This window comes from Symphodus melops (assembly GCF_947650265.1).
Source record: "Symphodus melops genome assembly, chromosome: 22".
Lineage (NCBI taxonomy): Eukaryota > Metazoa > Chordata > Actinopteri > Labriformes > Labridae > Symphodus > Symphodus melops.
The window spans coordinates 16,644,196-16,666,818 of NC_136712.1; the positions used below are offsets into that span (position 1 = coordinate 16,644,196).

Genomic DNA, 22,623 nt, shown 5'->3' on the forward strand with positions numbered 1-22,623 from the left:
GGCTACAACCTGATGCAGGCCTACTGAACATGACAAGTTTAATATAAATTCCCTTTGCCTTATATGATTTGGCATAAGGGATGTTCACTTCCTGCTTCTTTCATTTAGTAACCTATTGTTTGTTTTATAGTGTTTTTGTACTTCAATAACTGATTTTAAAATGACCCTTTTATACTTTCATGCAGCTTTATTTGATTGGGTTGTTGTATAGGGTTAAATAGGCTTTCTTACAGCGCAGCATGTTTTTTAACTTCATGAAATAATTCTTTCAAGTCTCTTTATCTTCAAGGTTTATAGTGTTAATCCTTACAGTTGTATGATTGCTTTCTGCACTGCACGCTGTCTAATTAAATCATGGCGATTTAGCGTGTTGTGTAAGCGCATTTGCATTAAGCTTTGATTAAAAAGGGAAGAAAAAAAAAGACAGAAAGAAAAAGCAGTCAGACTGTAGCTGTATCTCTGCATCGCGACCTGCTGCGATTTCCTGCTACGGGTTTCCCTTTAAAAGGGGGCAAGGCTCAGTGCTGGGAATTCACGTCATTTCGCCGTTTTACACACATCCAGATCAATGAGAGAGAGAGAGAGAGAGAGAGGGCGAGAGAGAGAGAGAGAGAGAGAGGGCGAGAGAGAGAGAGAGAGAGGGAGAGAGAGAGAGAGAGAGAGAGAGAGAGAGAGAGAGAGAGAGAGGGAGAGAGAGAGAGAGAGAGAGAGAGAGAGAGAGAGAGAGAGAGAGAGAGAGAGAGAGAGAGAGAGAGTCTGACGGTCTCGCTCTCTCTTCGGTCTTGCTCTTCCAGGAAGGGATTATTAACCAGCACGCTGCCGACATCTGAAGGGAAAACACTGGCAGACAAAGAAGTTTTCAGTCCGTGAGCCGCGCTGTGAAGCCGACCAACAGCTCAAGAAGAGAAAGCGACACGGCTACATGAAAAAAAGAACTTCTTCAACAACAAGCCGAGCAGTCGGACTGCCGCTGCCGCTGCGTCGGTCTCTATAGGGGGAGAAAAAAAAGCAGATAAAGAAGAAGAGGGGCAAAGCGGAAAAGTGGAAGGACAAGGAGAGAAGTTGACGGGGAGATAATGTCTGAATCCTCCTCCTCCTCCGCTGCGAAAAAGGTAACAGCAGTCTGCACAATTTCTCCTATTTGATTCCTTTCGGTAGACACTTTGCAGGGAAGATTTGGAGTCCCTTATGGTGATATATTCCTGCAGGGACTCTCAGCGCGGACAGACACGGAGCTCGCGAGCATAGGGGGCTCGAGCGCCATTCACTTTGTTTTGCTCGTCATCTGTTGCTCGCGGCTGCACGCGCCTTTAGTTCGCCTCCACTCTGCCGCCGCCGCCGATGATGATGATGATGAAGATGATGATGGGAAGGAGTCGTGACTGTCTGTGACACGCAAAACGTTTGATTTACCGCCCCCCCCCCCATAAAAGAAAGAAAGAAAAAAAAGTGTGATAGCCAGTGGGCGAACCTGTTGTTATCTGCATATAAACACAGGGATACACGTGAGTAATTTAAGGAGGAAAAAACCATTCAAAGGGGCTCCCATTCATTCTGAAAGTGTTATTAAAGTCACATCATGTTAGCAATTAAACACGTATTTTTGATCACTTGATACATTAATTAAGCGTAATATTGAATGAAGCACGTGGGGTTTCTCCTCGACATATTTAATATATCTGATACATTGTGAGACATGGTTGTGTTCAGTCTGTAGCAGACATGACATCCTGACACGATATAAATATTGTCCTATTGTGTGAAGACATCCTGACACTTAGGGAAATGTTGATAACTTGTCTTTTGACAAATTAACTGTTTCATGCAGCTAAGTCTGCCAGCTGTAGGCCCAATATTTTTTTTCAATTCAATTAAAAAAACGTTATGGGGGGGCAATTCAAAAGCACACAGAGCAGCAAATGAACGACAGTGCAGGTATACTAAAATTACACAAAGGAAAAAAAAGTGTCGATAAAAAGTAAAGTGTCAAAATTTTAAATACAAAATGTAAATTACAAAGTTACAAAGTTATATCTATCAAAGAAGAGTGGAGGTATAAGTGCAGAAAATCTTCTTTAGGAAGTTTCCTGGAGTTTTGTTCAAGTGTGAAAGCACAATTACACACGCAACTCCTCCATATGGGTTTGATTCAAATCGACTTTACCCAGAATTTCTCCGATCAGCAACCATTAAAAAGAATCTAAATCAAATGACACTTATAGCACCAAGAGGGAGAAACTGTCACTAAAAGTTTGGCCACTGTTACTCTTCGTCTTCCTTTTTCTACATCATGTTGCGCCTCCTGAGACCCCCTCCCCTCCTCTCCGGTAGGGAAAAGTCGCCTGCTGTGAGGTGCATATGTGAACAGGAAAGTCCGAAACATTTCAAGCAGCCTGTCCAGAAATTTTCAGGAGGTCATATGAGGAAACCGTTTTTCGAAATTTTAATTTTAGATGAACAAAAAAAAATCCTAAAACATTGAAACGTCCATTTAGTAACAAGATCTTCACAACACTTGGCATATTGTGTCTCTCCACAGGGGGCGCCGAAATCATCACAATTTTCGAGTTCCTCAGGATTATTCTAAACATAGCTGCTCTGCAAGATTCCCAGATTAAAAACGCTCAATGTTTATAATCCGACATCAACAAACACCGTTTCTTAAAATGCATGAATTTCTTGCATATTCTCTGCTTTTCTTTCGGATTCAGGATCTTTGAGTTTGGGAGTTTAGGTCGGACAAAACAAGAATTTGGAAGACACCACTGAAAAGATACTGTGACATCCTTCCTGTTCTATCTTCTTTAAAAAAAAAGTTGATTAGGCAGCTTTATCATTAATTTAGTCTTTAGTTTTGCATATGTTGAGAAATGTGATATCAGATGTTAAGGCCGGTCATAAATAACTGAAAACAATGCCAGCTGCTCAGCGCCAGAAGGGGAAATATGGTGTTTTGTTTGTGAGGGATGTCTAGTCATTACTGAGTCTGATGTCACTGCACGATTGCAGAATGAGCCGCTCTTCACTCGGAGAAGTTTCCCACCACAGCAAGTGCTCTCTGGATTCTGCTGCGTCCTTTTCACAGGTTTGATCCTTATTAGCGATTTTTATTTTTTTGGACAGAGGCAATTCTAAAAAAAGTGGATGTCAAGCAGTGGAAAGAGAGCTTCTGCATTTGAGAAGAGGAAATAAAACACTTAGAGATTATTGCTTGGCTTCCACGGGAAATTCTTGGTGCATACAATTGGTGTGCATGTCTCTGAGAGGTCGGGTAGTGACAGCACGCCAAAACTTGTCGTGGGGGGGGGGAAAGCAAAAACGAAGCTTCATTTCCTCAAAAAACTAAAGTGGCTTCATGCTCTGCCCACATTTACAGGAAAGGAAACCAGACGACAGAAAACGGCCACAATATGGAAAGCCTCTTACCTTCACCTAAACTGTGCTGCAGAGCACAAAGTCTTACCACTCAGTGTCTCGGCTCAGCTGCATCTAAAACTCCTCTCACAATGGAGCATTACATGTAGTATTTTATCTGAAAAACGAACCACTCTAACCGCTCAGTGCAGTAAAAAACGCTCAGAGATCAATGTGACATGTCTCAAATGCGTGTCTTTGTCTGATCAATGATCGAATCCCTGAAATATCGAACTCAGAATTTTTATACAGAGACTTAAAACCAGTAAACACTTTTTCTCTTTGAAAGCTAACAAAGTGATTATTCAGAATCAGGTCTGGTTTTAATGCAGGAAACATTTAGCGAGTGTGTTCTTGTTCCTTAACAACATCCACACATCCTCACTCACAGCTCGTGTTGTTCCGCTGTGTCAGTGCAAAAGAAAATTTTAATTTTCACGATAAATGCTCGCTCATGCGTCTTTGCCTCTGGCCTGAGCTGATTTATCGCACAATAAATGGAGAGTTATGGCACATACCTGCACATGGTCCATTTTTAAGAACTTGAAAACGTAATGCGTTTGGTTTTGGATGGATGATGACCTTTACTGTTGTCACTCTCGAATACAGATCACAAACCTTTTTCTTCTTGTAGACATATTCCACGGTTGCATCTTCAAATTGATTTTATTGTCTCTCAATGATCAGAAAATTAAAAAAATGCTAACGAGTAGAGCTGATATCTTACAACAGTATTTGTGAATTAGTCCAGACAAAAAATATTGTCATATTTGTACACTTAAGATTTTTAACTTTTAAAATGTTGAAACATTTGTTGAACATTTAAATAAAACCACAAAGTCATCATTGATCAATGAAACAATCAATCTAAATGAAATGATCAGCTAATGTTGGGTTTGTCCAGCATAAATAAAACCTGATAAAGAAACTAAATCCCGACCAGTTAATCTTCCAGTCAATAATATCGGCCGATAATCAAATTTCAAGTGACCATCAGCATTAGCTAATTTAGCGCCGATATTACCAGATTTATCTACCAGCATTTCATTCGAGTACCGTTGAATTACCCCAACAGTTCTCTCTCTCACCAGCAGAGGGCGCTTTGTGTATAACAACAAGCGTTACGTAGGTCTAAGAAAATACATCGGCTGGTCTATCGCTATCGGATTTTTTTAATTTTTTTTATTTTACGCACTAGACTGGTATTGATATCGGCCCCAAAAGTCTCATGTCGCTCAGCTCTAAAAGAGACAAAAACAAAACTCATTTGTAGTTTTTCATATTGAAATGTCATACATGACATTATTATAAAAAGAGCAAATATAAAGATTTTTTTGGGCTGGATGTGTAACGTTTAATTCCAATCAGTACCTCTTTAACCGCAGCTGGAGAGGTACTGAACATGTTGAAATGTCAATTGTAATTGTGGAAGAATATTCTTGTCAATTCAGGAAAAATGGAGCATATTTGAATCGTCTCACGAGAAGTCAAAGCCCGCCTCTTCAGTACATTACAAACCAAACGCACAGATAACCTGAAACCTGCGTCTCATTGAAGTTGTGGTTGAGTTTTTTTTTTTTTCCAAACTATAATGGTTATGCTTCAGAGTAACATGTTAGCGTTTGCCAAGTCTTCGTGGTAACCTAATGTTTTTTCCTGCTGAGTTAATTCCAGTCAATGCGGAAACAAATGTTTTTTTTTCTTGTCATCAGTTTGTTGCCAAATCTGTTTTTTTTTTTTAAAGTGTTTTTACATTTCTTAATTTGCTTGTTCAAGCTAGGTATTTTTTAATGTGTTTTTAGCAGCCTGTCAATTTGATGGAGCTGCCGGTCGTAGCGTTTTTAAAGATGCCATCCTAAATGATTGCCGTTGATTTATGTAGTGATGTCTTTCAGCCACTAATGCATCTTTATGGCTGAATTCCACCCTGTGCAAACACAGTGCTGGTTAGTGACAAGGTTAGCGTTGCAAAGAAACACTTGAGCCAAAAGCATGCATGGCATTCTGGGTATTTGCATCTCGACAACGTGTCTTCCCTGCATGTCAGGCGTCTATATTAGAAGCGCATACTGCTCTGTGTGCAAAGATGGATCCGAGGCTAGCTGATGCTGTGGGTGCACGGCGAGGTGAGGCGAGTTGGCGTGGGGCTGTTTGGGTTCAGGGCCGGTGCGTCGAGGAGCTTTGTGAGCCATGCTTTGTGTCTCTGTGTCTATTCATAGCAGGAGAGGAGCTCTTTCAGTCCTTCCGCGAACCCGCTGCCAAACTCTACTTCCTCCCCCGTCCATGCTCCCGCCGCGAGGCCAGCCAGTCGAATGGAGGACGAGCCTGCCAGGCTGCCTGCGCACCTGCGTGAGTCACACACACTCACACTCACACTCACACACACACACACACACCCAGATGAGCAGGGACTCTTTCACACACTGATATGTCGGTCATTTGAGTTGGACAGTTTAATGCTTGGCTGTTTTTCTTAATATCTAGCCTTCCAAATATTTGTCTTTTGGTTGGTGTGGTAATCTGGGGAGTCTGATTTAATTAAAGTCTTCCCCAAATTAAATCACCTGTCAATCAAACAGTGTAGGCAGGACCGACATCTTCCATGGATTTTCTTTAGATCCAGATTGAGCTTCTGCAGGTGTCCATATCCCACAGATTGGAGCGGCAAACTAAAACTCTAAAAAAGTCATTTCAGAAGAGCCGACGTGAATAAATCAAAAAGGTGTCGAGATTTCGCTCCGATAGTTAAAACCCTTCACGTTCAGTGATGACGAGACACACAACATTATCACTGCATGAGTGCCGGCCCACTCATGCCGGACCGTCTCAGCTGTGAGGCGTTGAGGCAGATCTGGGGTCAGGCACCTGAACCGTACACGCTTCCACTGGACCAGAACTGACAGACCTACTGCACTGGAATAACCAAGAGTCGCAGTGCAGGTACAGGTAATAATATGCAGTTTGGAGAACAAGCATGTTGCTGGAGATCACAAGAGGAGAAAGAATGAGGAAGTGAAAACAGAACTCATAGGGATGTCATCTGAACCACTGTGGGAACAAAAACCAGTCGAAGTTTAACAGCTCAGCTCAGTTCACAAGATTCAACTGCATCAAGAGTGATTGAATAGTTTAAATTGGGTCTGAACTTCCTCCAACATCTCACTTTTTTCCATCGGTCTGTCATTGAGCTGCCAGTCTCCAGATGACAGACAGTTGAGCCAATCAGAGCACTGTAAACGGGATTAGGAATGGAGTTGTCTTCTGTCACCAAGTGTGTTATTGTCAGAGCTTTGAAACTGTCTGAAACAAATATTTACTCTTACTGATGGTTCCGAGTTATTTATTGGATACTTCATCTGGAAGGCTCTTCCCTGAAGTCTGAATCCTGACTTGGAAATTTAGGAGCGTCTCCAGGTGTCTGAGATAAAATCCAACATGGCTGCTACGTGCATCAACAGCAACGTTTAGTAACTGTAACTATTGTGTTAATTAGCAGCTTAGTCGTCTGTTAGTGTGATAAAATCAATCACACCGAAAGTATTGGTCAAGTTCCATCTGTAGACACTTGCAAACGATCATGTGAGTGTGGTATTGTCGTCGGGTGTTAGCTAACAAAACAAAAGAAACTCCTGGAGGCGTCCGTGTCGTTTGTCCGACTTGCTGCTGGAACGTTAAACTCGGGTGTGACGTCATCCCGAGCTCCGAGCACACCCACGTCTTTTATCTCAGTAAGGAAAAGATCAAATTCATGACCAATGAATTGCATCCCTGCTCAGTATGAGTTAGTGTGGGGATTTTGGCACTATGTTGTATTCGATCACCACAAGCTAATGGTGGCTAATATGAGCTAGCATTGGCAAACTGAAGATATTTGTTGCTTACCTGTCGATATTTACGCAAGCAGAGCAGTTCACGAAGGTAGAAAGGTGGGGCGAAGTCATCCTTCACTTGACCTGCCATCAGAGGTAGTGACAGAGGCAAAATGGGGGGGGGGGGGGGCAGTTATAGTGTGTAACACTAAACATAGAACAGCATCGTGTGTGTGCATCTCTGAGTGTGTGTATGTGAAGCTCCTGCTGTGTGCTCACACGCTGTGCCTCTCACGCTTCTGTAATGCTGTAATGCAATGTGAAGTCACACACTGGGACACCAGTGCAGCTCCTCCAGCCCTGAGTGTGTGTTAAGGCCAGCTGCAGAAATCCAGAAACCCCCGAAAAAGAGGAAGAAGAAGATTTACTTTTATTGATCCCTGAAGGGAAATTAGGTTTTTACACTCTTGTGACTCATAAAACACACACACACACACACACACACACACACACACACACACACGGCCTCCAGCAGGCGCTCCTGAGCATGTTGGGTGGGTTTCGGTGCCTTACCCAAGGGCACCTCGGCAATGCCCAGGAATGTGGTCTGACACCTCTCCAGCTACCAGATCAATTTCTAGATTTTTGGTCCACACTGGGACTCGAACCCAGTCCCAGTTCCCAACCCAAGTCCCTACGGACTGAGCTACTGCCGCCCTGAAAGGTCACCTCTTCATATCTTCAGTGTCATACAGTCTATGGATGACATTGTTTCAGCTTGTTCTGACACCCTGAAGACTGACAAAAAGCATCTTTGTGAGTAGACTGAAAGGTACACTCTCAAACTATCACATGACTTACACACTGTGCCACACACTCTTATGTTGTCATTAGCCGTAGCTGGAGAAGTTGGATATAGTCTGTTTTTGATGAGACACACAAGCTAATCAGTAGTCATGTGCTTTTTGTTTGTAAGAGTTAAGTTTTATTAATTGGCTAATCAAAACAAACCCAGCTAATATCAGTGATAGGAAGAAAAGCACCTGCAGGTTCTATTGTTGCCTCCATGAGTCTACCTGGAGTGGCAGGTGAGAATCAAAGCGCCTGCAGGTGAGGCGGTGAAGGAGGAGATACGTTTTGAAAAGGTGCAAGTCAGTGGAATGAAGCAACTCTGTGACATTTACGGCCCCTCGGGGCTTTGGTTCGGCTGCCTAACCAATCACTGAACAGGCGGGGCTGGAGCTGTGCCAGAGAGATATGCTTGACGTTCAAAGAGTAAACCCTTCAGCTGCTTTGTCCGTGCGCGCGTCAATATTTAACCCGTTTGTTTATTTTTCTCAGCAAGTGTGAAGTTCAGGGCTTTTTGCCGGCGCACTGGGCTGGGCGGCTGCACGGGCTACGGCTGTTTGAGACGCACAGGAAGCCCCTTCAGCCCACTTCCTCTTTTGCATTGTTGCAGAACAAGGAAGAACGCTCAACAGGTCCGCGTAGAGTTTCCTGTCGAGTTAACTGATGGGTCAGTTCACATCCGCAGACATGTGGAAGTCCTTTTCTTGTTTTCATCAGATTTCAAACACAGTTCCTCACACACCTGCAGGTCAGGGAAATATCATTCCCCCTCAACTCCCCCACCCCACCCCCAACCCTTCACTTTATGACCCCTCTCTCCTCCGTCTGACAGACAGCCACATGTCTTTGTCACATGCAGTCTAAACACCTCCACTCGTCCTTTCTCCTCTGCCTATATAAACACACGTGCTGGAAAACAAGCCGTCCATTAACCCCCACACTCAGATGGAGGGGGGGTTTTGGCCTGGAGGGGAAGGGGGGGGGGAGGGAAGGAAGGAAGGAAGAGAGCAGGATGAGGGGGATGGGGGAGTAGGAGAGGAGGGGTGGGGGGGGAATGAGACAGAAAGAAAAAGAATGAGGGAGGAAATTGCAGTGTGGGCAGAAATCCGCCTTCTCCATTTCCTGGAGAGGAAGTGGATTAGATCGGGGAGAGTTGCAGCCTGCTCCTCGCACTGAAGAATGCTACCAGGCTGGATTTTTAACCCTTTCAGACAGATGTCATTGTAGCACACAAATATCACCACCTGGAGAAAATAAATACGAGGAATATCCTTTTACTTCTTCTTTGGTTCATCTATTTGGATTTTCAAGTTCAGCAGTGTTCTCCCAATCGTTCAGCTTTAATAATCGTAGTGGGTCTTTGCACTGATGTAACAGACTGCAGAGAGCTGGATCTATGCAAGGATAAACTATAGAGTACATGGTCTTATGTACTCTATATTTACACCCCCCCCCCCATAAACACAATGCACACCTTATTGCACAGCCAGCCATGCAGGTAGGCAGGAGGCTGACGATAAATAGAACACCAGACGTCACAACTCCTCAATCAGAGGCGTGTCACGTGTCACCCACAGCTTCACCTGAACAGTGTGGCGGGTGATGAAGAGCGCCACATCCTACCTGTGGGAGATTGTTTGTTCAATGACAATCTTTGTTCAAAATACAGATCAAAGCTGTCGTTGAAAATGAACGAAAAAATGACCGTCAGCTGCACCCAGCGGTGGAGCGCAGGGTAAACACTGGTATACGGAGTAGTCCCACTTATTATTATCCATAGAGTATACCCACTTCTAAATCTCCTCTGATTCAAACTATTGATTGATTGACAGTATGTGATGGTGCAGGGATGACCCTCCCTACTCTGTCTTTAATTGGCTCGTGTGCACCGACTAATTATGCAAGAGGAGTCTTATGTCACTGTTAGCCAGAGACGCCGTTTAGCCTCCTCTGGACGGATGAGGAGTATGCCCACTCCTTCAGGCATCACTACACCTCAGCTGCACTCCAGACATGAAGAAGATCAGTAGCACGAAACAAGCCCACACTCGTCCTTGCAATGGTTGCAAGAGTGGAAATATAGATCTTGCCAAAAGATCTGCATCATTTGTATTTTTCATTTTGAGGCAGTTGTTCCGTTTTGTTGTCACACTCAAGTTTCTATTCTTTAGATTTGTCAGACAATGTTTGAGGTGAATTCCTCAAATTCTGCAAAGAGCACAGCTGACAGTGTGATGACTAAATATGTGTTGAAGAGTTGACAATATTTTCATTTCCCTCGACAGAACGTTTTGGATCTGCTGGGTTAATGTATAGGATGCATGGGATGTTTTACAAAACAGATGAATTAACCAAACATGGTCAATCGTCTCCAAAAATAAACCCTGTCGTTTAAACTGTAGATTTTACTGTTTCAAGCTTCTTTTTTTTTTACATCAAAACCAACGTCTCTTTTGCTTTAGACGCTGCTAGACGAGCTGCTGCTTGCTAGCTGACTGAACACCTTTATTCTATATAGTCATCTCGCAATGACTATATAGTGATACAACCTGAAATACCTTCATAACCTAACAGTCAACACAAACAAAACTGGCAATTCAGTGTTGTATTACAGCTTCAACCTCTCCATTACACTATTTCATAAGAAACTTCCAGAAACAATATTTCAAAACAGTCTAATAGCTAAGTGCTCTTTCATCGATTGAGTAAGTTGGACACCTGAGTTAGTCTCTGACCATGTTCATCCTTATCCTAAACCCAGAGCACACAGCTGTGGTGAAACATCCCTATGACCAGGGGCGCTTCTAGGGTCTGTTGGGGCCCGAGGCAAACATTCATTGGGGGCCCCTCCAACCAGCGCCCATTTCTAATTTTAAAGCAATAATGCACTGCGAAATGTGCACATTTTGAGGCAATGCTGTGGTTTCAGGTTTGTCAGCTGATGTGGGGCCCCCTACTGGCCTGGGGCCCCGAGCAGTTGCCTGCTTTTCCTATTGATGAGCAGTGCATTGGCTTACAACTTTAACCTACACTGTATAGTTAAACCTTCATCCAATATCATCCTCTTATTTGAGGTTTCTATGCAATAATTTTTTTGAGTTAGCTTAGCTTAGCACAAAGATGGGAAGAAGGCCATAGCTGCTAGCTTGGCACCTTACATCGGTAGAAAACAACAAGCCTACGAGTGCTTTTAAAGCTTACACGTCGACATTAAAGATCTTGTTTGTTTTTATGCGACTTCCTGGCAGTAGTATCTGCGTGACCACAAGCATCCAGGAAGTCACTGCACGCAGCCAAGAAATAGTCCAGCTCATACACCCATTTTTCAAACCATAGCTCTGTCACCAAAGGAAGACAAAGAAGACCGAAAGAGTGATTAATACAGCCAGTGATTAATGCCTGCTGCTTTCTGCTTCATTTAGCCTTTATGCTAAGCTAAGCTAAGCTAAGCGACCAATGCTTTTATAAAGACCATACAGCTACAGCTACAACCAACCGCTTGTCTATCGGCGCCCTTGGCAGTAGCAGTTAGCAGAGCAGTGTGTTGTCACACATGTTTCTATGTTGTTCTGTGTTGAGACACGTTCTCAAAGGGCCTCGGAGGTTTTGTTCACAAACTGTCAGAATAAATGCAGCTCTGACGTCCAGCCGCCGTGCTGGATTTGTCGGGTTTTAAGTCGGTTGACACGGGCAACATTGCTCGACATGGAGCCCACGTACTCAAAAAGCATGACGCAACAGAGAGCGAGTCAGTAGGACGAAGACACTGAATTATTTAAAGGACAAAAACAGACAAGACGTTCCAGTGTTATTTTACAGTAAACAGACAGGAAATACAAAGAACAGGGGAAATATCTTAGCGGATGATTAAAAAAAAAAAAGATTCTATGTCCATGGAAACAAGACTGGCTGGTTTGCTTGGTGCATGTAAGCGTGTTTGTGTGTGTGTGCGCTCACAGCTGGGTTTGCACTATGCATGCTTGTATGAGTGGGTGGATGAGTGAATCTTGAGTCTTTGTGCTAAGCTTGCCAGAGGTATTGTAGGTGTGTGTGTGTGTGTGTGTATATATGTGTGTGTGTTTTTTAATATACATGAATGCAACCCCTTCCCCACCTTCTTAAAGTCCCTTTTTTTTAATTTATCTTATTTATTGTATGGGGGGAATTGTTGTCAGAAGGTATGTGCGCGCATGTGTGTGTGTGTGTGTGTGTGCGTTTGGTCTTTCTGAGGGGAAATTTCCTGCCCCTGGAAGCAGCTCTTGTCCTCAGGAATTTCCTGAGTGGGCAGACGGCGCTTCCTGAATAAATGTTGTTGTTGATGTGTGTGTGTGTGTGTGTGTGTGTGTGTGTGTGTGTGTGTGTGTGTGTGTGTGTGTGTGTGTGTGTGTGTGTGTGTGTGTGTGTGTGTGTGTGTGTGTGTGTGTGTGTGTGTGTGTGTGTGTGTGTGTGTGTGTGTGTGTTTAAACTGGCCCTCTTTTCTCTTCTGAAAGGGAAACTGTTCTCACATGCCAAGTGAGCTGAGCGCAGCCCCCTTCTCTTCCTGCTCGCGACACACTCCACATGGCGTTGCTAACGGAGGAGGGGGGGCTTTACACTTACCGTCACAATGAACACACACTCGTTAGCTGACTAATAGCGTGTTTGATCGGTGAAGTCAAGAAAGCTGAAAACCCCCTTCTTTTTTTTTTTCTTGATTAATGCTTGGTTTGGTTGTGGCTTTTTCCTGCTCCACGGGAGGTGTTTTATATCTGCGGTATGTAAGGAATGACAGAAAGAAGAAGGCATGCTGGGTATTCTTCCAACCAAAACTCATAAACATCAACAGAGGGCCATGCATGAGACACACAAGTAAAGAACCCTGCAACATGTGACCAACCTTGATGATACAAATCATCCAAAATGAGGATTTGACAGACGACATCCTTAAAGTAAATTTGCTGCGTTGGCGTACACAGTTTGATGTGTCATTAACATGACTGTACGTGACATTAGGCTACACTTGTTACTCGGGATGTAAAGGTTCACAGAGGTCAAGGTTCGGTTCGTACCTCGGTTTTTGGGGCCACGGTTTGGTACACATTCAGTTCAACAGGAAAAAACAAAAAGTCCTGGATGTTTTTTGGGTTTCTCTAATTTACATGAAAGTTACAGTTTGTGATTTTTAAAGTTGTGAACACAGTCACAACTATTCTTCCCTACAAAGAACACAAGACAGAAAAAAAAATTGATCTACCAGATTCACAATATTCAGAGTATTTATCAAAGTGTGCACTCACAAAGATGTCATCACCACTCGTGTACGTGCCAGTAAGGGACTAGCTTGTGCGCTAACAGGCTGGGACATTGCAACGAGACTTGAACTGTTTTAATACACACTTGAGACCGAGGTCCTCTACTGCATAAACAAGCATAGCCTCAAAGAAAGGACAAGCTTCGACCGGCGTCTTATAAACAGTGAGGAGAAATACGCTCCTACGGGTGATGCCGTCTTATATTCATCAAACCGCGCCACATGTTTGTCTGTACTGCACACTTAACCTCTAGTTGCTCCTGCCGCTCGGCTGTGTTGTATGCATGGATTAGTTGCTTCTGATGGCCTCTTTACACAGCAGCCTCTGCCATTCAGTGTGTGACTGTGTCGGTGTGACCTGACCTGTAAAAGCATTTTCAATAGTTAGACGTCTAGAAAAGCGCCATGCAAGCTCAAGTCCATTTAGCGTTCTTCTTTGTGTGTTCTTTCATGGCGTTAACAGATTACTGTCACCTGGATTGGGGTGTGATCACTGCTGCTATGTGTGATAGACGTGTGACTGCCTGCTCAGAACCATTTACCTTTCAAATACAAATAGTGTTTTAGGCCTGGTTGTTAGTGGAGATCAATACAACCACCTGATGTGAGGGAACTAACATAACAGTAACACTCATTATAAATAGGAAGCAACTCAGGTTCCCTAAGATTTTCCTCCTGAAAAGTAGGACAGTCACTTTTTGGATTTATTAACATATTCAAACCTCATCAGCTGGAAGTCGCCATTTTACAGGGTCACTTGTTGAACCAACACACTGCTCTTATTTGTAATACGTTTTGTAGGTTTCCTTCTGAGATGGAATCAGTTGTCCTAGATATTTTGACTTGCACGTTTTTCTCCATTCAGAGATGATGAAACATTCACAGAAGAGGATAATTGCAGACTTCGTCTACCAGCTTGTCTATACAACTTTCTGTCATTTTTGTTCCTGCTGCTGTCTTGACTCTGTCACATTCCCTTTGCCTCTACACTGCCCCTACTGGTCATGTGCGTACTGGATCTTGTGTCTGCTCTGTTTTAACTTTTGAGGACATCTAACACGCAGAACCGACGCAGGGGCCGTTTGGCAGCCATCATGTTCACGTGTAAGCATATAAACTCAAGTTACTCCCCAGCCTTAAAGCTCCTGTGAGTAACGTGTGGTTTCTGCCCCTCAGCAGAAGCAGCTTCTGCAGACTGCTGTTCCACCTGTGAAACCTACCCATGACATTAAAATAATCCTTAAATTCCTTCTCTGTTTTTTCCAAGAAAAACATCCATATTCATGCTGATGGTCTTGTTTGCTTTTTTAGCTCAAAAAGAGGCATCAATATACTTTTAAGTCTGTTTTACAAACAGATTAAAAAATCCCCACAGGAGCTTTAAGTTCTGGAAAATTTTAAAATTAAACATAAATAAGCAAATATTGATTACAAACGAGTGGATGGGTGAAGAATATAAATAAAACCAGTTCAGCTACATGCATCCATATACGAGATTACGATTTAGATAAAAAACATTCGTGGTTGAGCTTCCAGGATGTCAAATTATGCAATCTGGGATTAGACTTCCCAAGTAGACGTTCAAAACAAAACAGTTATGAAACACCGCAATAGAAGCTTTTCATCAGAAATGATCACTTAAGTGTTACACTGTAAAATGCTGACTTCACTTTGTTCCAACTTGAAGAAAACAAAGAGCGCTCATAGGGTGTGTGCGTTTGTTAAATAAATCAAAATCCCCGTGCTTGTCTCGAACACACAAATGTCTTTGAAGCTTCCCCGTTTTCAGAAAAAGAGGAAAAAAAAAAAAAAGTTGGCCTCCGAACAAAAGGAAGAGTGGCAGTTGATGCTGGATTCAGGAACTAACCTACAAGAGCCGGCTTGCTCCCGCACTCAACAACAAGCTATCAAAAACAGGTCGTGCTACTTCCTGGCCATAAAAGTTCCTTGTGATTGATGATCTGTTTTATGTTTGTTTTGACTGGATGAGGTCCAGATTTGCTGGACGGGGGACAGGCATGAGCATGCCGGTGGAGGAAGCAGAGGATGAATATGAGAGAAGGGCGGGTGTGGGGGGTTCGTTCTTTTAAAAAAAAAAGTTTGTACATGTGCGGGGGTGGATTTTCCCCTGCCGCACCCACCTGACCGGGAATCAATGTACAGAGATACACACAAAGCGAGGGGAGTGAATAGTGTGCGAGGATTAGCTGTGGAAATGTGCTGCTCTCATACCCACATGTCCCTGAGTCAGGGTGTCAGAAGGTCACAGCCAGCCCTCCTCCTCCTTCTCCACCTCCTTCCTCCTTCCTTCTTCCTACTCCTCCTCCTCTGTCTGGAGAAAGAAAAACCTTTTTTCTTTATTGAGATAGCAAGTCCAATATCCGCCTACTTCTGCGTCGAGAGAAAAGACAAACATTTACTGAAGAACTGAGTGACTAAGGAGCTTTGAGTTTGGAGAGCAAAGTCCCATGCACACTGATGCAGCAATGCTTTTTTTTTGTTTACTTAAGTTATAGTACAGTCAGGTCAGGCTGTTATATACAGTCTGAGATTGTTAATGTGCATCGCTTGTATCTTTGTGTAATTTTAGACTCCTGAGAAGAAGAATATAACATCGAAGACTTTCAGATCCCAGTGACTCATAATACGGCATATGTGCAGTTTTGTTCCCGTCCCGGAAATGTTTGTCAGTGTTTGACGCACTTGAAAAGCTGAACACATAAATTCACATTACGAAAGGTTTGATAATGAATATACATGAACTCAAGTAAGGAGGAAGCTGGACTTTATTTAAATGGATTCTATTCAGTACATTTTTAAATAACCACATTTTATCTAGCTTTAATTGGCTTACATTGAAAATGTGTCTTAAACTGCGATATTGACGCTCAACCATTAGCTAAAGCATTGAACTGAGCTAACTAGGCTGAATAGGAGCCTATAGTGTGATTGTGGGCTAATACAAAGAGATGCTAACTGGCCTGTTGGGTAGAGATGAGATAGGTACGTTATCAATCTTTAAAATGAACTTCACGCTCTGGTTAACCAGTAACATTGTAAAGCTAGCCTATCCAAAGTTTCCGATAGTCTCAGTTATTAGGTTAACCAGCAAAAAGACAGACATCGACACAAACTTTGTGTTAAATAGTCCCTTCATTTACAACTACATATGAACTCTATGTAATTATTCTAGGAGGTTTGGTAAATTTGGTAAACTAGCATGAATGCTGAGCCCTGGTGAGTCAGCAAAAATATGGCACAAACACTGTAATGCTAACTTTTCAATTTTCTTCACAATTTTCTTTGATGTCTTTGTACTATACAAATACGATACGACGTCTTCTGGAGTCACCAAGTCCTCACGCATTAATGAATCCTAAAAATGAATTAAAAACAGGTTAGAAATATACTAGGAGCGGTCAGAAAAACTGTTGAGCAGCACATCCAGCTATCGCCTATGTGTGCACTGCATGTATTTAACAAGCTGTTAAAATTCCAGCTAACTGCGTAAGTAATGCAAACACTCATGCTGATGTTGCAATGTGATTTCTAGAGTATTACGAGAGTCAGTCCAGCTGGCCTTTGACCACTAATGACAATGTGACGATTGAAAACCTATGCAGGTTTCATGTTTTATTAATGTGTAACCGTTCAGATCCGTCACTGGAATTGGCGCAGAAATTATAAATCTAATGTTTCCAACAAAGAGAAATAACCAATTACCAATCAGATCAGTGACAAAATGATCAGATCCCAATTATACACAAACAGATGGAACTCACGCCGTCTGTTCACCTGTTGAAATTTCACACAGTTTGCACAATGTTTGCTTTAAAACTGCTGGGTAGAGTTTACAGTCCAAACCATATTCGAATCATGCTTCACGAGGCTGCAGTTGTAGCTTTCTGTTGTGTGAAGGACACATTTACATTGATCGTGATGTGAGAGTCAGTGAGACATGAAGAGAGAAACTACGTCCAGCTTCCCAGCAGGACGGACCTCATTAACTCGTCTGGCTGCGAGGGGAAGTTGAGGGCTTCTGTACCGCAACAAGGAAACTAGATACCAGTGATCTCATCCTCCTCTTCTCTTCATTCATCCCAAGCGCTTATGAGTTGCCTTGGCAACTCGTGCACGATGTGTGTGTGTGTGTGTCTGTATCTGTGTGTTGTCGTGCAGGAGCGGGGGCCTGAGAATCCACAGAGTGAAAATTATGTGTCATCAGAGCGGATTAGGAGCCCACGGTTTAGTTAAGGGCTCGGGATCCTGCTGCTGTCGTTCATGAGGGTTTAAGTCAATGTAAATACTACTCAGAAAACACACACAAACACACTCAGGGAGACTGTGTGAACCTGAGATGCAGTCAAGAAAGGCAGCGACTGGCAAAGAAGACTTTTCTTCCTGTAACCAGACGGAACAAACAACAGCCAATAGGAACGCATTTATTAGCTCAAGGAAGGATATGACATACAACACATGATCCTAACTTGACTGTCAAATGTCAAATGATCAGCTGGGACAAGCTGCATATAAATCTCCAAGATTTAAGTGCAGCTGTCATGGTTTTGGCAGCTTGCTGATCATTATGAGAATAAACTCAGCACGGTGGCCTAACAGCACGCGAGTGGTAGATATCAGACATGATTGCGTGCTGGCTGCCTTGAAAAAGGACATATTATACCCCTTTTCCACCTTTTCAAACAGTCTCCTGTGCTCCAAATGAAACATCTGTGCTGAGCTTTGGTCCACATATAAAATGAATCAAGCAGCAGAGGAGGTTTGTGAGCCTGTAGAAACCAGCTCTCTCAGAACGCTCTGTTTTGGTGTCTGTCTCTTTAAATGTAATGACCCCCCCCCCCCCCCCCCCGAGTTTTCCCAGTAGACATCACTACTGTGTAGAGACATTAAAAATGGCGCACAAAAGTTTTGCTTTAGGCTGGAGGTGGAGTCAATGGGTGGAGATACCAGGGGAGGGGATTTTCTACTAACTTGTGATGTCACAAACTGAGAACATTGGAGACTGAGTATTTTTCTCTGTGTTGTAAGACTTAAACAGACCACAAACAAAATGACTGGATGGATTTATTTTTACATTGTGTGGGTCCATAGACGCTCAGGTTACCAAAATAAATGTTCAAAGACACTGGAAGTGGATTTTTCATAATATGTCCCCTTTAAAAAAAAAACTCCCCCCCCCCAAAAAAAAACAAAAAACAACAACAATTGAAGTCACTACGTTGCCTTAATAAAAGCTCTTCCAGCTTAACAAACTTGTAAAGAGACACAATCAGCAAAGAGGAAAGTGACCTTTGAGCACACGAGGCACCAAAATGGACGGCCCGCACACCAAAGGTGTTTTCTCAGGAGCTTTTAGTATTTTTTTTCATTTTTCTGGTGAAGCTTTTTATTTCGGGCAGAGCCAACAGGTTGATGTTCAGGTGTCAGGAGTTGTACATGTGAAAGGCTGCAGCAGTGGTGACAGCAAGAAGTGACAACACAGGTCAGCAAAAGACTGAGCAGTAAAATATCTCATCTTACCGAAAGCTTGTGTTCGATACATGTCATAGTTACCTCGTGAGTGTAAGGGCTGATTTGAGTTGACATGACGATGCTTGCAGGTTGAACAAGTTTTCATGTCAGAGGATGTATGAAGACGTCAAGAGGAGCGAATGTGTGCAGGAAATCTGAGCGGAGCTTAATGTCCCATTTTGTGAATGTTTATTCGTGCTTCCTTAATCTCCATTTCCTTTTCTGTTTGCCTTTCTCTCTCTCCTTTGTTTAATCCTCTTCTTCCTGCTAATTCACCGTATCTTCCTTCCTCTCCCCCCCCCTCAATGTAGAACACTTTCCTCTGCTGCTCTCTTCACTCCTTACTCTCTGTTTCCGCTCTTCTTTTTTTTCTCATGCCTGCCTTACATCTTTCTGTTAATAAACCGCCCCGGCGTCACTCTCTAACCTTACCGCGGGAAGTTTCCTGTGCTGACACGGAGCCCACGCTGGATTGCTTCCTGCCAAAGTGCGTTGTGGGACACGTTTGTTTGGGTCCCCTTCTTCTTCCTCCTCCTCCTCCTCCTCCTCCCTTCTGCTGCTCTTGTTGCTTCCTCCTTTGGGCTCTGTGCAGATGGCTGAGGCCGGCAGACCGGATCTCGGAGGGTTTTTGGCAGAGCAGCACCTCTCCCCGGCCCTGGAGAGAGCATACCGCAGCCATGACCCCGTGACCCAGGCTGCACTGCTGCCCGCCCCAGCCTCGCGGCTCTCACAAGTCCGCCACGAGAGACGACTGTACAGCTGGCTGCAGGCAGCGCAGATGGCAGTTTGATTCAATATTGATAGAAAGTCAACGAAGGAGTCAGCTTCGAGTGGCTGCAGCTCTTTTTCAGTTATAAAGTCCAGTTAAATAGAAGCTTGAAACCTTTCCGTCCACTTGTTTTCATTGTGGCAGTAGAGCGAGGAGAGCCACACCGTTAGCTCGCGCAGAAGTCCATCTAGTGGCGTTTGGCTGAGTTACAGCTCACAACATCCTAATCGTTAAGTCAACTTATTTTAAACATTCAGTACATTTGTTTTCCCATCTCCTTGTTTGTCTCTCTCTTTTTGTTCGTCTGCATCCGTCTCTCATTTCTGCCTCTCTCCCTGTCTGACTCTGTCCGTCTCGTTGCAGCTGATAACCGATCAGTCTGGTCCGGCCCGACGTTTCTACCTGTTTGAAGAGAGCGTACGTTACTCTTGACACTGTGGCCAAATGCTTGCTTATGGTGGATTTATGTTGTTCCCCTTTGAGAGACTGTAACAAAGAGTACCGTCTCGACCCGCTCTAAGTGTTCAGTGTCCTGAGTTTGTTGTGATGATGATTTGGCGCCATGTCATTTAAAATCAATCAACTTCTGGAAGCTTCAGAAGGGGACGGATTCAAACGTGCAAAACTCTGGTGTTCTTGAATATTTCAAAGTGCTCTCTCACCAGTGATGTTTTGAAGTGACCTATAACTCGATAATCAGTTTTCAACAGGAGTTCAAAATAAGAGCATTAAAGGCACAGTATGTAGATTATCACAGCAACAGTACGGCAGCTTTTAGGAGCAGTTCCCGCTTCCTTATGCAAGCAGTCTTTGACATGACAACAAGTGTTTCCATGGTAACAATAAACATGTCCGACAGTAGTCGAGACACGTCCCATTAAAACTATTAAATTACAGATTTCTCTGCCTTAAATACCTGTTGGAAATATTTGAGGTAATCTGCATACTTACAAATACAAAAATACATCCAAAAACATTTAAAATGAAAATGTTTAAATCCATTTTAAATCAATTTATACATTTGAATACAATTCAACATATTATACATTAAACATATTAGAGGGTATTATGGTAGAGATCTGTGACACATTGAAAAAAGCAGACATGGCTCCTTATCGTCCTGCTACGTGCGCCTGTGCTTGTGAAACACCTGTATTCCCTGACACTTTCTCAGGACTCCTGATGACAAGCTGAGGGTCAGAAGCTGACAGGCTGTAAGCTGTGCTTCAGATAACCGAGGCCGTGCCGGCTCTTATCGACAGGACTCGTGCCACCATCTGAACACCGAGGTCCAGAAGGGGGAAGGAAGAAATGGGAATCCGACAAGCTGGACAGGGTTTCATTTTATATTGATCGCGCTCTCTGAAAACTTCCTCTGTTTGATGGATGGGGGGAAGCTGGGGGGGGCGGGGGGGGGGGGGCTGAACGCGGCACACAAGGTTCCTATTACTTGCTCGACAGTGACATTGGCGGCCAAAGATAACAGCTGTCCAACTCCCAGAGGAAGTGTTTGAGGGCAGGCGATAACTGAGACGTAAGAAAGGAATAGTTGGACTCCGTGTGGGTGTCGGGGACGTTATGATCGCAGCTATACGCTTTGTTTGTGTGTGTGTGTGTGTGTGTGTGTGTGTGTGTGTGTGTGTGTATGCATGTGTAAGAGAGAAGGAGGTGAGTCTGAGTCATACTGAGACACATTTGATAACACAGAGAAGCAGAACGATGCGATGAGGTGGCAGTAACTGCTGACTGGGTGAGCACTGGGTAAAAAAAAAAAGAAGAAGAAAAGAGCCCATCAGTCAGCTGTTAGCTTAATAAGAAAGGACCTGGATTAGCTCACACAAGGTTAAGGGATGATAAGCAGGCTTTATGGGAAATGTAGTTTATTCAGGCAGAACATGGGGAAGAGTCAGGAATCAGGGAAAGAGTTAGGAAAGACATGCAGGACAGGAGCCACAGGTCGGATTCGAACCCGGGGCACGCACAAACCACAAAGCCACTGCTGTCCAAACGTCATCTTAAAACACAAAAACAGCAGTTTGTAGGCCGTGCTCTTAATGTTATTATCTAGAATTAATCCAACATGAGCATAGCTCAACTCGTCTGCCCTCAGGACCCACCTGCAACTCCTCTGTGAGACACACATTTTGAATATTTTTTGACCAATCAGATTCCTTTACTGAAACATTGTGCAGTTTGGACCTTAGTTGGTGCAAAACGTGACAGAAGCAAAAAACTGAAGAAAACAAACGGGATTAAAAGCGCTTCACTGGCTTTTCTAGCCACGTTTTTTTTTTTTGTTTTTTTTTTTCCAGGCACACACTCGACCTGCTGGAAAAACCCACCTCTAGATTCCGACCCACCAGTTCAGAACCGCAGCTCTAAACAACATTTAGCAAAGTAGCAGTGGCAAGGAAAAAAAAACCTCAACTCCTTTCAGAGGCAGAAACCTGGAGCAGAACCGGATGCATGTTGAACAACGTGTGAGGCGTGTGAAATGAGACGCCGTCAAACAGATCGACAACAACCGATTGATGGTTCCTATGTCGTTAAGCTAAAAGTACGTGTGTAGTATTAGCACTCACAACAGAGGACAACAACAGGTTTCACTTTTGTAAGAATGATTGATTTTTACAAAGGAGGATTAGGGCCACTTCAAGGGGGAACAATTGGAGATTTGGTGATTAAAGTCATAAATTTATGAGATTAAAGTCACAAGAGAAGAGAGCTGTAAATCTACGAGAATAAAATGATCTTTTTTTTTTTTAGAGATATAGTCGTTATTTTAGCATTTTAGTATCTGAAGAGGAGCAGCCGTCTGAGGAAGGTGGAGCATCTTTACATGAAATACTGTGAAGACTGAGTGTTACCTCTCTGAACGACCTGCTTAAAGGTCTCTAAATGTCCCGTTTGTTGTGTTGGCGCCGTTACGTTTGCAGATATGAAAGTACATGAGCATCACATTG

General features: G+C 43.4%; 1 protein-coding gene across 2 annotated transcripts in view; it reads left to right on the forward strand.

Moving 5' to 3' along the window:
- The first annotated feature begins 574 nt into the window (after positions 1–574).
- Positions 575–22,623, forward strand: part of etv6 (ETS variant transcription factor 6) — a 31,795-nt gene continuing 9,746 nt past the window's right edge. The window contains exons 1-2 of one of the 2 annotated variants that reach the window (XM_079334843.1): positions 575–1,112; positions 5,634–5,763. In XM_079334843.1, coding sequence (XP_079190969.1) covers positions 1,077–1,112; positions 5,634–5,763 — 166 coding nt within the window. In that variant the 5' untranslated portion in view covers positions 575–1,076. The remainder of the gene's footprint in view (positions 1,113–5,633; positions 5,764–22,623) is intronic. The other variant, XM_079334844.1, reaches the window with a different exon arrangement.